This window comes from Salvia hispanica, unplaced genomic scaffold (assembly GCF_023119035.1).
Source record: "Salvia hispanica cultivar TCC Black 2014 unplaced genomic scaffold, UniMelb_Shisp_WGS_1.0 HiC_scaffold_444, whole genome shotgun sequence".
NCBI lineage: Eukaryota > Viridiplantae > Streptophyta > Magnoliopsida > Lamiales > Lamiaceae > Salvia > Salvia hispanica.
The window spans coordinates 59,595-72,992 of NW_025952184.1; the positions used below are offsets into that span (position 1 = coordinate 59,595).

The 13,398-nt window shown below is 38.6% G+C and overlaps 2 protein-coding genes across 3 annotated transcripts; one reads left to right on the top strand and one right to left on the bottom strand.

Moving 5' to 3' along the window:
* Positions 1-1,634: 1,634 nt before the first annotated feature.
* LOC125199263 lies at positions 1,635-7,253 on the bottom strand. 2 transcript variants are annotated; one of them, XM_048097334.1, is made up of 6 exons: positions 4,960-5,023; positions 4,077-4,870; positions 3,122-3,174; positions 2,792-2,955; positions 2,523-2,674; positions 1,635-2,259 (listed from the first exon to the last, which is right to left on the bottom strand). In XM_048097334.1, the coding sequence occupies exons 2-6, from the start codon at positions 4,846-4,848 to the stop codon at positions 1,832-1,834; spliced, it is 1,569 nt and encodes a 522-aa protein (XP_047953291.1). In that variant the 5' UTR covers positions 4,849-4,870; positions 4,960-5,023; the 3' UTR covers positions 1,635-1,831. The 2 variants fall into 2 exon arrangements, with proteins under 2 accessions (XP_047953291.1, XP_047953293.1); XM_048097336.1 differs by lacking the exons at positions 4,077-4,870; positions 4,960-5,023 and adding an exon at positions 6,322-7,253.
* A 1,871-nt stretch (positions 7,254-9,124) lies between these two features.
* Positions 9,125-13,231, top strand: LOC125199268 (far upstream element-binding protein 1-like). Its single transcript, XM_048097340.1, has 6 exons — positions 9,125-9,512; positions 9,938-10,224; positions 10,426-10,518; positions 10,593-10,664; positions 10,785-10,901; positions 12,088-13,231. Exons 1-6 carry the CDS (start codon positions 9,224-9,226, stop codon positions 13,021-13,023), a joined length of 1,794 nt encoding a protein of 597 aa, XP_047953297.1. The 5' UTR covers positions 9,125-9,223; the 3' UTR covers positions 13,024-13,231.
* Positions 13,232-13,398: the final 167 nt, after the last annotated feature.

Here is a 13,398-nt window from a genome sequence, read left to right on the forward strand (position 1 = left end):
AATATTAATGATTAGCTTAGTATTTGATAACTTAGTTGATATGAAGTGACAAATTCTTAATGGAAATGGATATAAATTCCACGAAATAATTAAGACTCGTGAACGAAACTATTATTTCTACTTACAAGTATTTTTATTTTATTTTATCTGATATTCAACTTCTACAGAATAATGAGTTCTTATAATTTTTTTCCTTCATCACTTTTATCATGTGATGGGACAAATAATGTATAACTAGATTTCAGATTTGACTATTTAAATATATAATGATAATCAATATAAATGCAGATTTTGGGTGGGTGTCGGTAGATCTATTCTCAGGACTATTATTACATTATTTTTTCTTAAACTATTGAATTATTAAAATCTGGAATAATGACGTAATTAAACTTATTCTTGGTCTAGTAAAGAAATATTATTTGAAATACTAGAAAAATATTGAAATGATTTCATACTATAAGATTTCGTTTTAGTGTTACATCATACAAATTTTGTATTTCGTCCTAATCTCGTTGAAGTATTTGATTTCATATCTCATTATTAATTTATTTATTAATGTAGTTTATTTAAACTGATTTCACATAACTCGCCATTAATTTTGACAGATAGGTGTACTGCATATATCATTAACTGATGCTGACTAATTAATATACTCCAGTATTTATTTCGCTATATTTATATACTTGTAAATTGTATATGATGCAGGTACCATTTTTCATAACAAATGCTTTAATTTTTTATTTTAGAGGTGAAAAATGAATCAAAGTGAAAAAGACAGTACCGGCCATTTCCCATAAATACTTAGTATACTAAAAATCAACTTCATACAATAGCACACAAACAAATATCCACGTACAACTAACTCAATTTAGCTTACGAGCAGCGATAATCGTACATAATCGTAGGTACATAATCGAAAACATCATTGTATTAAAATTTCATAATATTTCTAGGACTCGAACTTCAAAGCCAAATCCTTAAATTTCTCAAGCTTTGAGTTAAAGTATGATGTTTGGGCTAGAATGGTGTAGTAATACAAGAGAGGTAGTCTGTACCTAAATTTATAAACTTTTACAAAACCAAATTTTCCATACCAATTTAAAAATCTATCTACAATTTACTAAGCTATTGATTTGTTCTGATTTTGCAACCAATTAAGATTTCGCTATATAACTTGATGATTTATTTGCGCAACTCTATCGGACATTAATCAAATGGCTTAATATAAACCAAAATCTAGAATGGTAGCAAAATGAAAACATATAAATAGTTTAGTAATTTAAATGCGAATTTTAAAGATTGAATGAATATTAATTAATATTGAATGAGTGCACACAAAAACAGAGGTGGGTGTGATTTCACGATCCAAGGCCACATCTCTCTCTCTCACTCTCAAGCTTTTAATAACACACACATACACAAATGTGTGTGCTTTTTTCAAAAGACACCAAGTAGAGTTTACCCACAAACAATAAAACATTGAAAATGAGAAAGAAGTAGAAGCACAGAAATTGATCATCAAACAGAAACCTAAGCAACTCTCACACATAATCACAATAATAAAGCAAAACAAAGTAGAAAATAAAAATGATAAAACTCAATATAGATAGAGCAAAAACAAGAAATCCCACAAATGCAAGAGAAAAAAATCAAGCATGTTTCAAATGGCATAGCATCATGTCAAGTTTCATGTTTTTTATTGAAGAACACAAAGTAACATAGTTATGGTCCTTGTCATTGCAATGACTGTATTTTCACATCAGCTGTGAAAGAAGAGGCCAACACTTGGATTGCAACGAACAAGGCCAAATCCACCATCCTGCACGGAAACTCATCCTGCGAGGTCCATGTCATCATCGGAGGAAATGTTCTCAACCAAGACGGTGTCGCTATCTGGTCCACCGCCACTGGATAAAGATAAGAAATTGTTCCTAACAGCACTTCCAAGATGATCGAGCTTGACCTGCTTCACCTGTTGTTTGCGTGAACCACTCAGAGCCTCTTTGCGCTTTCTGCCACTGCCATTTTTCGCGCTTGCAGTTGCCGGGCAAAGGCCCCCTAGAGCACCGTTGTCAGGCTCATTGCCCATTTCTCTGTCCTCGCTTTCACCACTCGTGGTGAGATCAATGATAAGCACATTCAGATTACCTGTACGGAGTGTGAGTTCAGGTGGCCCACTCTCCACTGCCTTTGCATAGAGCTTTGCCATGCTATGATCGAATATATCAATCCCCTGACCATTAAGGACAAATAGCCACTCTGCATATAGTAACTTTCTGTTATACATCAAATATAATAGTTGAAATATTGCCAGAACTGCCTAGAACTAAAACGATTATGCTGGTAGCTTCAATTTGTTTTGCAGTATAACAGACCAAAGAGATTCCCCAACAGGGATTATTCTAAGTGAAACTGAAATTTTCACTTTGTACTCGATTGTGAGCTCCAAATGTTAAAATTACCAACGAAAAACCTTGGAAAGCTAAAGTACAACAAGGAGTATAAGAGATGAGATGACTCACGGATTAGAGCTCTGGGATTGGTGACGTCGGGTATGGTATTAAAGTCAAAAATTCTAGCTTGATTACAGACCCACTTTATTAACTCAGCCACCAATTGACATTCTCTGAAAGCATTAAGGTAAGAAATGGCCCGAGGTTGATCTGTTGCAGCCCTGTCCTCAGCAAAATTCGCATATTCATTTTCAGATATCATTTATCAGCAATAAGATACTATTACTGAGTGTGGTAAGATACTATGATGAGTATTGGACAAAAGCACTAGTCAGTACCTAGCAAACTCAATGGCGCGGTCAACCGCCAACACCCATGCTAGAGCCAACTTCTTCAATTGACTGACAGATGACTGGACCCACCTCCCGGAATGAAATGGATAGGCGACCAAAATAACAGCATCATATAACACTTTATGTAGAAGAACTCCATCTACATGGCTCTGCAGCAATTATAGAATTAGTTTCACCGAATAGAGATATTTTATGCTAGTTCTTTACTGCCTAGCTATTTATCCTGAAACAAAATCAAAGAGGCTATTCCTCTTGAATGATTGTACATGTACAGTTGATACAAGTTCTAATAGTTGAAAGAATGCATAGAAGTACCATTGAGGCTACAATAGGCAAGGTGGGTCCTGACAGCATCTTGAGGAGCATATCTGGTGAGGAGCAACACTCTTGTTAGATAGCAAATCAGAGTAAATTTGTCCAAACATGACAAGGACTGCTGTTATGACAGGAATATTGACAGATTTATATGAATGTGTAATTTGACATTTTGCAAGCATGTTTAGAAACCCGATCCTTCAAAATAATCAAGAGAATTAGCATTGTGTTTGGGTTGCCTGCTGATGCAGAAGAGTATTAACAGAACTGGAAGCTACCACACTGAAGCACTCATTTTTTGTTTTGTCCAGAAGCATAAAGTAATGTACAAATAATATGCTAGTAAATGAATCATGTCTATATGACTCCGGACACTATCTTCAAGCATCATTAAGATTGATTTTCTAAATTAAGCTATCACTTTATGGTTTAAGTCTTTATGAAAATCTTCATTATGAAAGAAGCAGAGAGAGTGTAATTTATAGGTCAAGTTATTGCATTGATACTAAAACATAGTAAATCTCCAGATCTTAAATGATAAATAGGTCAAGCTATTGCATTGAGACTTGTTATCAAGAAGTAAAAAATAAGTGCACCCAGGACCAGAAACATAGTAAATCTCCAGATCTTAAATGATACTCCATCTCGATCCAAATATTTCCATTTCCAGACACTAAATCTGAAGATATGGTAAGAATCTGCAAAAGTTATGCAACATAATATCATGACAATGATGCACATCCAATCACTAAAAACCAGCTTAAATATCTACAAACACGCAAAATGTGTGTCCTGTGAAATTCAAGAAAAGTGCAACTGTGCAAGGGACATGAACTGAGCAGGAAAGGAAAGGGTTACCATCTAAACAAACTGAAACTAAAGGCATCTAAGCTTTGACTCCAAAAATTCTATAAAAAAGCAAAATGAAGTACGCTGAGACGCTCTCAAGTCTCACCTAGAAAATAGAAATTCTGAAATCCCTTTATTGTCTGAATAGCCACATTCAGCATATTTTTCTGCAAGTCTTCTCTATCAATTGCAGGAGAGATTTTCAGAAGCAACCTCAACAATAGAGTCTCATTCATGACAACCCCAGCAAGGTAACCCAAGTAGACAGTGACTTCCGGTTGAGAATCATTATCCAAAGTAGGAAAGAAAGATTCCCAACTCTTGATTTTGTCACAATCCCTGGCTGGATCCACCATCCAAATCCTTATTAAATCCATTATATAACCCCCTAAATGTTCTGACTCCTGACCTCCTCCTTCTGTATACTGAGAACAACAAATGCTAATGTAATTTACCATTCCCTCTACAGTAATCCCAATCTCTTCTCTGAGGGATGGATCCCTGGCTGAAAAATTAAGTTCTAGGTGATACAGAAGATAAACAACAGGAACAATCACAGCAACCTTCCTTAATGCGTTGAACAAACTTGAGGATTCATTTACTAATTCAAGCAAGTCCACAGCAACCGATAATATCCCTGGGGGCGGCAGACTGCTTGATTTATAGGCGTGAAATACAATAGCACCATAAAACAACACAATATCAAGAGGCGGATCTGTTAACTTCTCAATCAACCCATGATACAGTGAAACCAAATCGGAGAGTTTTGATGCACTTTTGGGACGCCCAGCTAAGAAATTTTGAATTGAACGTCTGAGTAAATCATCATGAGCTGCCCCTCGGCTTTGATCCATCAGATTCAAGACTGGTGCATTCATGTTCAGTGTGGGTGTTCTAGGCCTGCACTAATCAGAATGAACGATCGCTCGAAAAAAATTTGTGCGAAAGCCGGCGTGTAGGGTTTGCCTTGTTTTTGTTGACGACCTAACCTTTCCCGTAGGCGATACCAAAGTAGATTCTTGAAGCCGGTTTCATTAAAGTTCACTTAATCTTTAAAAACGCCATTAATACGAAGATAATCTGGAATCCCACTTAAATTTCCGAAATCACTGAGAATTGAGTAATTGGAATGTAGCATTAAATGCAGCAGTCTAGAAAGCAAATGATAAAACTAGATATTGGCAGTTTTGGAAACACAAATACTGGCACATCCGGTGTCAAACATAAGTAAGCAAAATTATTTGCTAGAAGAATGGTTAATGATTACACTTGCCTAGTTTTCTATATATGTTCACCATGGTTAGGAAGTAATAATTTCAGCTGATTAGACACATAACAAGTCTATTCTTTCTCACTCATTGTGTTCTAGTGCTATGATTTAGTTAGACCAATTATTGATTCAGCTCCATTAAGAATCAACATACAGACACAAAATTCCACAGATTAACATGCCATCATTTAGATGCACTTTAATCAACGACCCATACTTGACAGTATGATTGAACATTGTGGGAGTTGGGGTCCGAATCACTTACTTTATAGTTACCAACAAGCCAGAACATTTTGACATTTATCTTTGCATTATATTTGCTCTGTAATCATTACTCTATGATGCCAAGTGGGTGTTTTATTTACAATTTTTTTGCTGCCGGCTCTGAAATTTAATAAGCTCTACATAGGCTTACCAATCAAGGGCATATCAGCAATTTTTTTCTCTTTATACTGCAGTAGGTTACCATTCCTATCTACAGGTCACAGCATTAGAGATAGCATCCCTTATTTTACATAATTCCCTGATTTGTTCCTAACTTCCACATGAAAAAACAGGATTATATGTGGAGTTTCCATGGAATTCCTATCTTGGTTCACACAGAAAATCTATTCCAATAAATTTTCAAGGCTGCTTTAACATATCAAGATTCAGCCTGCAAGAGTATGTCTTACACTTTCGGACAATTTGGAGTTCTTTTTTTGGGACTTTACTTGAATGGATGCTAAACACGCATTTATAACAAAAACTGGAAATACTTATAAGCACTTCTCAACACTATAAACTCCTATTCTTGCTTGGCCAGGTGAAAGGCTGCTATACCAAAAACTCTTAACGCTTACTTATCAGATCATCAAGATGCCAAAAATGAATGGAGTATTTGTTAAATATTAAAGCAGTTGCACTTATAGAAAAATAAAAATTGTCCAATACCAGCAGTGCACCTTAAAGAGTTAAATATATATACTACAAGAAGAGTGATATCCATGTTATGATCTAATAGACTAATACTATAACTTGAGAACTTTATCTGCTGCTCATTAGTGGTAAGCATATAGTGGTAAATAAGAGGAATTATCACCTAAAAAGTAGACGTTCCGGAACCCCTTGATTGTTTGAACCGCTTGCTCTCGTGTATCCTTCAGGATATCCTCTGTACACATCCCGGAACTAAAACTCATGTAAATCCTGAGAAAGAACACTTCCAACAGAACGATCCCCACGAGCTCCCGCATCCCACAACCAGCATTCATCCTCTTCCAAGTTCCGTCACTCAAAAGAGGGAAGAACATCCTCAAAGCTTCGCCAAAGTTGCAACTCCCCCCACCTCGATCAGTAGTCCAAACGCGGACCAAATCCTCGAAACACACTACAGCATTATCACACTCGGCATCCTCGCTCCCGTAATTGTAAACCCCAGCAGATACCATCACGTGGGAAACCATATCCTCCACCAATTTCCCAACCTCAATCCTCTCGGGCGGCTCAATCGCCCTAGTATCACACACAATACTGTACAAATCATATACAACAGGGGCCAGCAGCGCGATCTTCTTCGACGCGCTGCTCAAATTAGAGCACCGAATGAATAAACTCAACAAATCCTTAGCTATCAGCACCCTAGAGGAAGGGCTGTTACGCTTCGCGGTGTGAAATGTGACTGCGGCGTAGAACCAAGTGATTTCGAGTGGGGGGTCGAGCATTGTCTGGATCAAACGGAAGAAAATGGACTCGAAAGAGGAGAAATCCGAGCTGCCGGTGTGGTATGAAGTTAAGAAGTGCTTGATCGATTCTCTCAACATGGAATCCTGATTTTGTTGCTGAGAGTTCATAGTGGCGGGAATTTGCAGGGCAATGAACACATTAAACGTGAAATTCCGGGAATTGCGGGTTGGGTGAGAATTCAAATTATGAAATTGGAATTGATGATTTTGGAGGGGTTTATGCTTAAAACCCTAGACAAAGGGAGGGAAGGAATTTGGGGGGTTTCCGTATCAACGGAACATTTTTTTGAATTTGTTTGGGCAGTACTACAATTTTGAACGGTTTTCAATGTGATGGGAACTTATTTCCAAAGGTTAAAAGATAAATAAACACATTTTTTTTTTCTTTAATTTTATCTATATAATACCCACTATTCTCAATTCATTTTTTTCATTCCCTTCAAATCTCAAATCTACTCTCCAAAAAATTTTCTAATTATTTTTGTCCAATTAATTTTGTTCTAGTCCAACAATTAAAAAAAATGTGAGACGTGGCTGGACAAGTTTTGTGTGGCTGAGGCATGACTGTGATGACCAGACGACCAAGTTTTTTTGTGGCTGGGGCGCGGCTGTCCACTATTGTGGACACTCTAAGGTCATCTAAAACACAACCGTATTTGTGGGCATGTGGAGCAACGAATCATGGTTGCACTGCAAGATACAAGAGATGTGTTGCATTACGTTATGGGTTAAGTTTGTGATAGCCCATCGTCATTAGCACATGAATGGTTTGGATCGCACTTGAAAGTAGCACACTGGTGATTTCCACGTGTGATTCATACACACCAGTGGTCCGAGCATGAACAGTGGGTTGTGTGTTGTTGGGAATTCCTTTTGAGCTTTTGTTTCATTGAATGATCGTGTTTCGCGTATGGTTACAGTAGAAACAAAATTTGTTAAGATTTTTGTTAGGACTATTGACTGACATAGTTCGATATTGTCTGCTTTGCATCAAACCGATCCGCACGGGCTTATTTTTTGGTCACTCCCAAAATGCATCTTGATTGGAGTTGAACGTCATATATATAATGCTTCTAACTATCAAGTCGATACATTTGGAACGCAGTTGACACATCAAGTCATTACAGACCGACTCGAACATGTGTCGTTCCGGCCCTGCTCCTGAGTCATCCTGTGTTCGACTCTAACCTAAGTTTCTCATGACCCGACTCCCACCAGGGATAATCCAGGCTTGACCCAAAGCTACCCGAGCTCTGATACAATGACAGGATCGACTGCACATTAACTTGATATTGTTTGATTTGGGTCAAGCATGCTTTACTGCCAAAATGTATCAAACTAATTGGACTATACGATATTTGTAGTATATAGTTGAATTCCAACTATCCTCACTCATTCGATATGTGATGGGTTTGTAACTCAACAAACCTCCCCTTAAACCGATACCACATGGGAACGCAGTCGACATATCGAGACATTGTGGGTGCAACTCGAACTTAAGTCATCCAACTCCAACATGGTTCATCCAGGGCCCGACCCCTTGGTCATCCAAGGCCCGACCCAATCTACCTCGACTCTAATACCACTTGTTATGATCGTCCGCTGGGATAAATTTATCTTAGGTCCAAAACACCTCAAACCAATTGGGATTGACTAACACTTGTGTAATGCTTCAAACTTCTTTCACGCATATGGTATAATTTTTAACCAAAACAAGTTTAACATGACTTTACAAGATCATGAACTTCATCATGATAAAAACGATAAGTTTGATATAAGCAATTTTTTTTTGTATAGCTACAAATTCAATAAGTTTATTTATAAATTTAATATCATAACACTCTTGTTGAAAAATATGACTAGCATTGATAACATGATATTTTGTTAAATTTTCTCAATAATTTGCTATTCTTGTTCTTTTGTAAATAACTATCTCATTTATTTTTTTACTAGTTTTAATAATAGATTCATATTTTACTTAACTTTTTTCACCCAATTTTTTAACACCCATCATAGTGAAACTTTTATTTGCAAAATAGGAGAGAATTAAAATTTGGAAATATAGTAAGAAATTTTTTTGGGGGAACATATAAATTTTGACCGCATTTTTGCGAATTTAATTTATCATACACTATAAATAAATTACTCCACGTAATTCATAATTCTCTCTCACCCACCCAATCTAGGGTTTTTACATCTCTCCATTTCCCCCCTCTTCACTCTAACCCGCGCCCCAATCTCCAGAATTTCCCGGCAGAAATGGCAGACGAGGCGGTCTACGCTGCAGGAGGCGAAACGAACAAGCGCAAGTATGAGGATTCGCCGCCACCTGTGGGGCGCAGGTCGACCGGGTTCTCGTCGCCGCCCGATTCCGCCGCTCCTCCGCCTTCGTACAACAACGTTCCGCCGCCACTGAACGAGATCGAACTGGCTAAACAGAAGGTGCAGGAGATTGCTGCGAGGCTTTTGAACAACGCCGATCCTTCGAAGAGAGCGAGAGTTGAGAACGGAGCTGGCGCCGGTGGTGGATATGACGCTGTTGATACAGGTTTGGATTTCTCTTGGATTAAGCTTACACATCATGTTTTGTGTTTATGTCTCTCACATTCTGTTCAATTCAGCTCTATTTGCTTTTGTAAAGTGTATGTGTGTATTTGGTGGTGGTATTGTGCGAAATGCTGATGATCACTCAGTTTGATCGAGCTTACAGTGCCAGAAAATTATAGTTATGTATGTTAATTACCGAGTTCCGAAATATTTGTTGGCATCGTTGCAACATTTGTTGAGTTTATAGCAGTGATATTATTCGTCCTCAGTATGTTTGTGGTAATTCATGGGCGTTACTCGTGATTTTTATATCATTACTTGTCATCAACGTGTATCCTTGCAAAATATTACAAATGCGTAGTTGTTGATTGAGATTTTCTGAATGGATGGATGATGGACCTAATTTGTTATATTCTTTGGTTTTAGGTGTTAGCCACAAGCACCCAGGTTTAGGTCTTGGTGGTCCAGCACAAAGTGCTTATGGTCACCCAGGTCCGAGCAAGAAAATTGATATTCCAAATGGAAGGGTTGGTGTGATAATTGGCAAAGGTGGCGAGACTATCAAGTACCTCCAACAACAGTCAGGAGCTAAGATTCAGATCACCAGAGACATGGATGCAGACCCTAACTCTACCTCAAGAGCAGTTGAGCTCATGGGAACTCCGGATCAGATAGCCAAAGCAGAGCAATTGATCAATGATGTTCTTTCTGAGGTATACTGCATGTTAGAAAGCCTTTCAATGTGTTTTTTCCCTTCTGTACGTAGGATGAATATTTGGACTCCCACATGTTGATTTTAAATTTGTTCCAATAGTCAGCTCTGTGGTTGTGAAAGTTTGAGAAAGCTGAGTGCCCTTCATCAATGATTTATTTGTCAATTCTTTGTATTAACAGTTTGCTTTTCTCTGGAACAGGCGGATGCAGGTGGTTCTGGCATAGTTTCCCGGCGGTTGACTGGGCCACAATCTGGGGCTGAGCGATTTGTTATGATGATCGCTAATAATAAAGTATGCTAGTTGCTACCTATTGGGTTATATGGTTATTTATCTCATAGTTTCCTTAACAATGGATATATTTTCAGGTGGGACTTGTTATTGGCAAAGGAGGTGAAACTATAAAAAGTATGCAAGCAACGACTGGGGCTCGTATCCAGGTAGGATAGCCTGAACTATTTAACAAATGCATTATGTTGATAATTTCTCTTGGTTTTCATGAAAACTGCGCTTTCTGTTAAATTCATTATAATTGAAAGATACTTAATCATATGCTACAGGTTATACCTTTGCATCTGCCCCCCGGCGACATGTCCAAGGAGAGGACTGTGCAGATTGATGGAACTAGTGAACAAATTGAAGCTGCAAAACAGATGGTTGAAGAAGTCACCAGTGAGGTTTGTTCAATGGTTGCCATTTATATGTGCTTTAATGTATGGAAAAGATCTTTTTATATGTCCATATGCCACAGATCTTTGGTTTATGCTTATGCATTAACATCTCACGATTCTCACCCACACTCATCATGTTTAATATCATACCATGTTGATATTTGTGTGTGATTGTTTTCTTCTTGTGTTTGTTGAGATTTAATTTTCTTGGTTATATCGTTGAGTTAAACCATGTTGTCAATTCTCAATTATTGATCTCTTATATTTATTTCTTTGTCATTGTGTTCCTAATGAAGGTACTGTTACCCTGCTATTAATTTCATTATCGATAAAATGTTTTTGAAATGTATCCGACTATCCGACTTGTAAGCAGTAGTGACTAGTCCTGTAATTCTCTCCAGCCTCCGCTTATATTCCTGGTCATATCTCTAGCTGAATATATTTGAGATAAATTGCAATATCTTCTGTCTGCCTCCCTATTTTGCCAATTTTGGATATAGAGACTTGCAGATCCTTTTGGCCATGTCAAAATGAATCTTGGATTGCGGAATTCAGCTTTTGCTGCTCTTCATTCCGCAAGGAAGAACTCCGTGGTACATGTTCCATATTTTTGTTATAGTGTGGGACGTAGTTAATGAGGTAATGTTGAAATAGTGTTACCACATATCTTGCTAGTTCTCCTATCTTGGTTCTATATAAGTTTTTGATTAAAACCTTTGAGTCGAGGCATTTATATTGAATAAAACAATATTCTTAGCTTTATGAATATCTGTATTTCTGTACTGAATATTGAATAACATGGATTATCCCATGTTATTTAGATAAAGTTTTCCTTGTATATACTGGATTTTCCTATGCACCTGTAGTCCTCTTCTGCTATAGATGCATAGTATTTGCTATTTTTGTTGTACCCATTCACTTCGAATAGGGAGAGGATGGGCTTCTGCAGGAGTTTTCCAATAACACGACTCAACAAGTACGGTATGCAGGTGTCTAATCTTTGTCTTCGTGCAATTCTCTATGAGTGTAGGAGTTATATATGTTACTTGTTGGATCGTATATAAAGTTGATACATTACTTGGTGCCTCTGCTTAGCTTTTTGTGTTATACGTTCTTTCTTATCCTATATATTCTTGCTAGTCTTGATGCAACAATCTGTTCTAGGTTCATTTGGCATAACAATTTTGTGCAGAACCGCATGAGAGGTCAGTCGATGTCTGGGGGATATTCTCAGCAAGGTTATCAAGCTAGGCCACCTACTAACTGGGCACAGCCAGGCCCACCTGGTCAACAACCCGGTTATGGCTATGTCCAACCCGGTGCATACCCTGGTCCACCACAATATGGCATGACTCAGCCTGCCTACTCCGCTTATCCTCCTCAACCTGCATCTGGTGGGTACAGAGCCGGCTGGGATCAATCATCAACTGCTCAAAATCAAGGTGGCTATGATTATTACAACCAGCAACAACAAGCTCCCCCTGCTGCTCCGACTGATGCTTCGGGCTACGGTTACAGTCAGGCCGCCTACAGCCAAGGGCAAGGCGGCTACGGCCAAGATGGTTATGGTGGATATCACGCTCAATCCGGTTACGGCCAGCAACAGCAGAATCCTAGTGCTGGGTATGATCAACAGCAGCAAGGCTACAACTCTGCCTATCCAGCACCCGATGGTCACACTCCTGCATATGGATCACAAGGAGACCCCAACCAAGCGCCTGCATCTGCGCAGTCGTACAGTCAAGCTACCAGCCAGCCTGGCTACGAGGCACAGGGCGGATACGGAACCCAACCACCCTATGGAAATTACGCGACGCCTCAGTCTCAAAAACCAGGAAGTCAGCCTGCTGCCGCCTATGCACAGCCTCAGCAATCACCTAGTGCGCAAGGTGGTGCGTATACTCAGCCTGGCTATCCCCATTCTCAGCCCCCACCTGCCCAGGCTAGCTATGCTCATGCTGATTCCGGTGCTCAGAGACCTCCATCGTCCGGTTACCCAGCAGCAGCCGCCCAACCTGGCTACGGCCAACAGCAGCCCCCACAATACAGTGGTGGTGCCTATGGTGCCACCTCACCTCAAGCGGCAGCCCAATCCACTGGGGCTGCCAAAGCATCGCCCCCCAGCTGATGAGTCGAGTAGAAACCGTGGTGTTCGTATTACTGTTGTTTGTCATGCTCGTATGATTGTTCTAACTAGGTTTCTAGTGTAAGACAACTCGATGGTTTCATGTTTTTGTTACAGACTTGAATGGTTTCTTGTTTTTGCTACTGACTTGCAACGACTGGAAATTGTATTCAGTGGATTCAAATTTCTCGTGGCATTTTATTTTCGAATATTTTTCTGTCTACAACACTTATTTTCGAATGGAGTACTATTATTTTTTGTGATACTCCTATAACTTTTTTTTGCCTAATTTCATCACTTAATTGTTTATAATTAGCTAATTATATGTCCATTTTTTTTTACCAATTTTATTTTAAAATTCATATTGTCCATTATCAA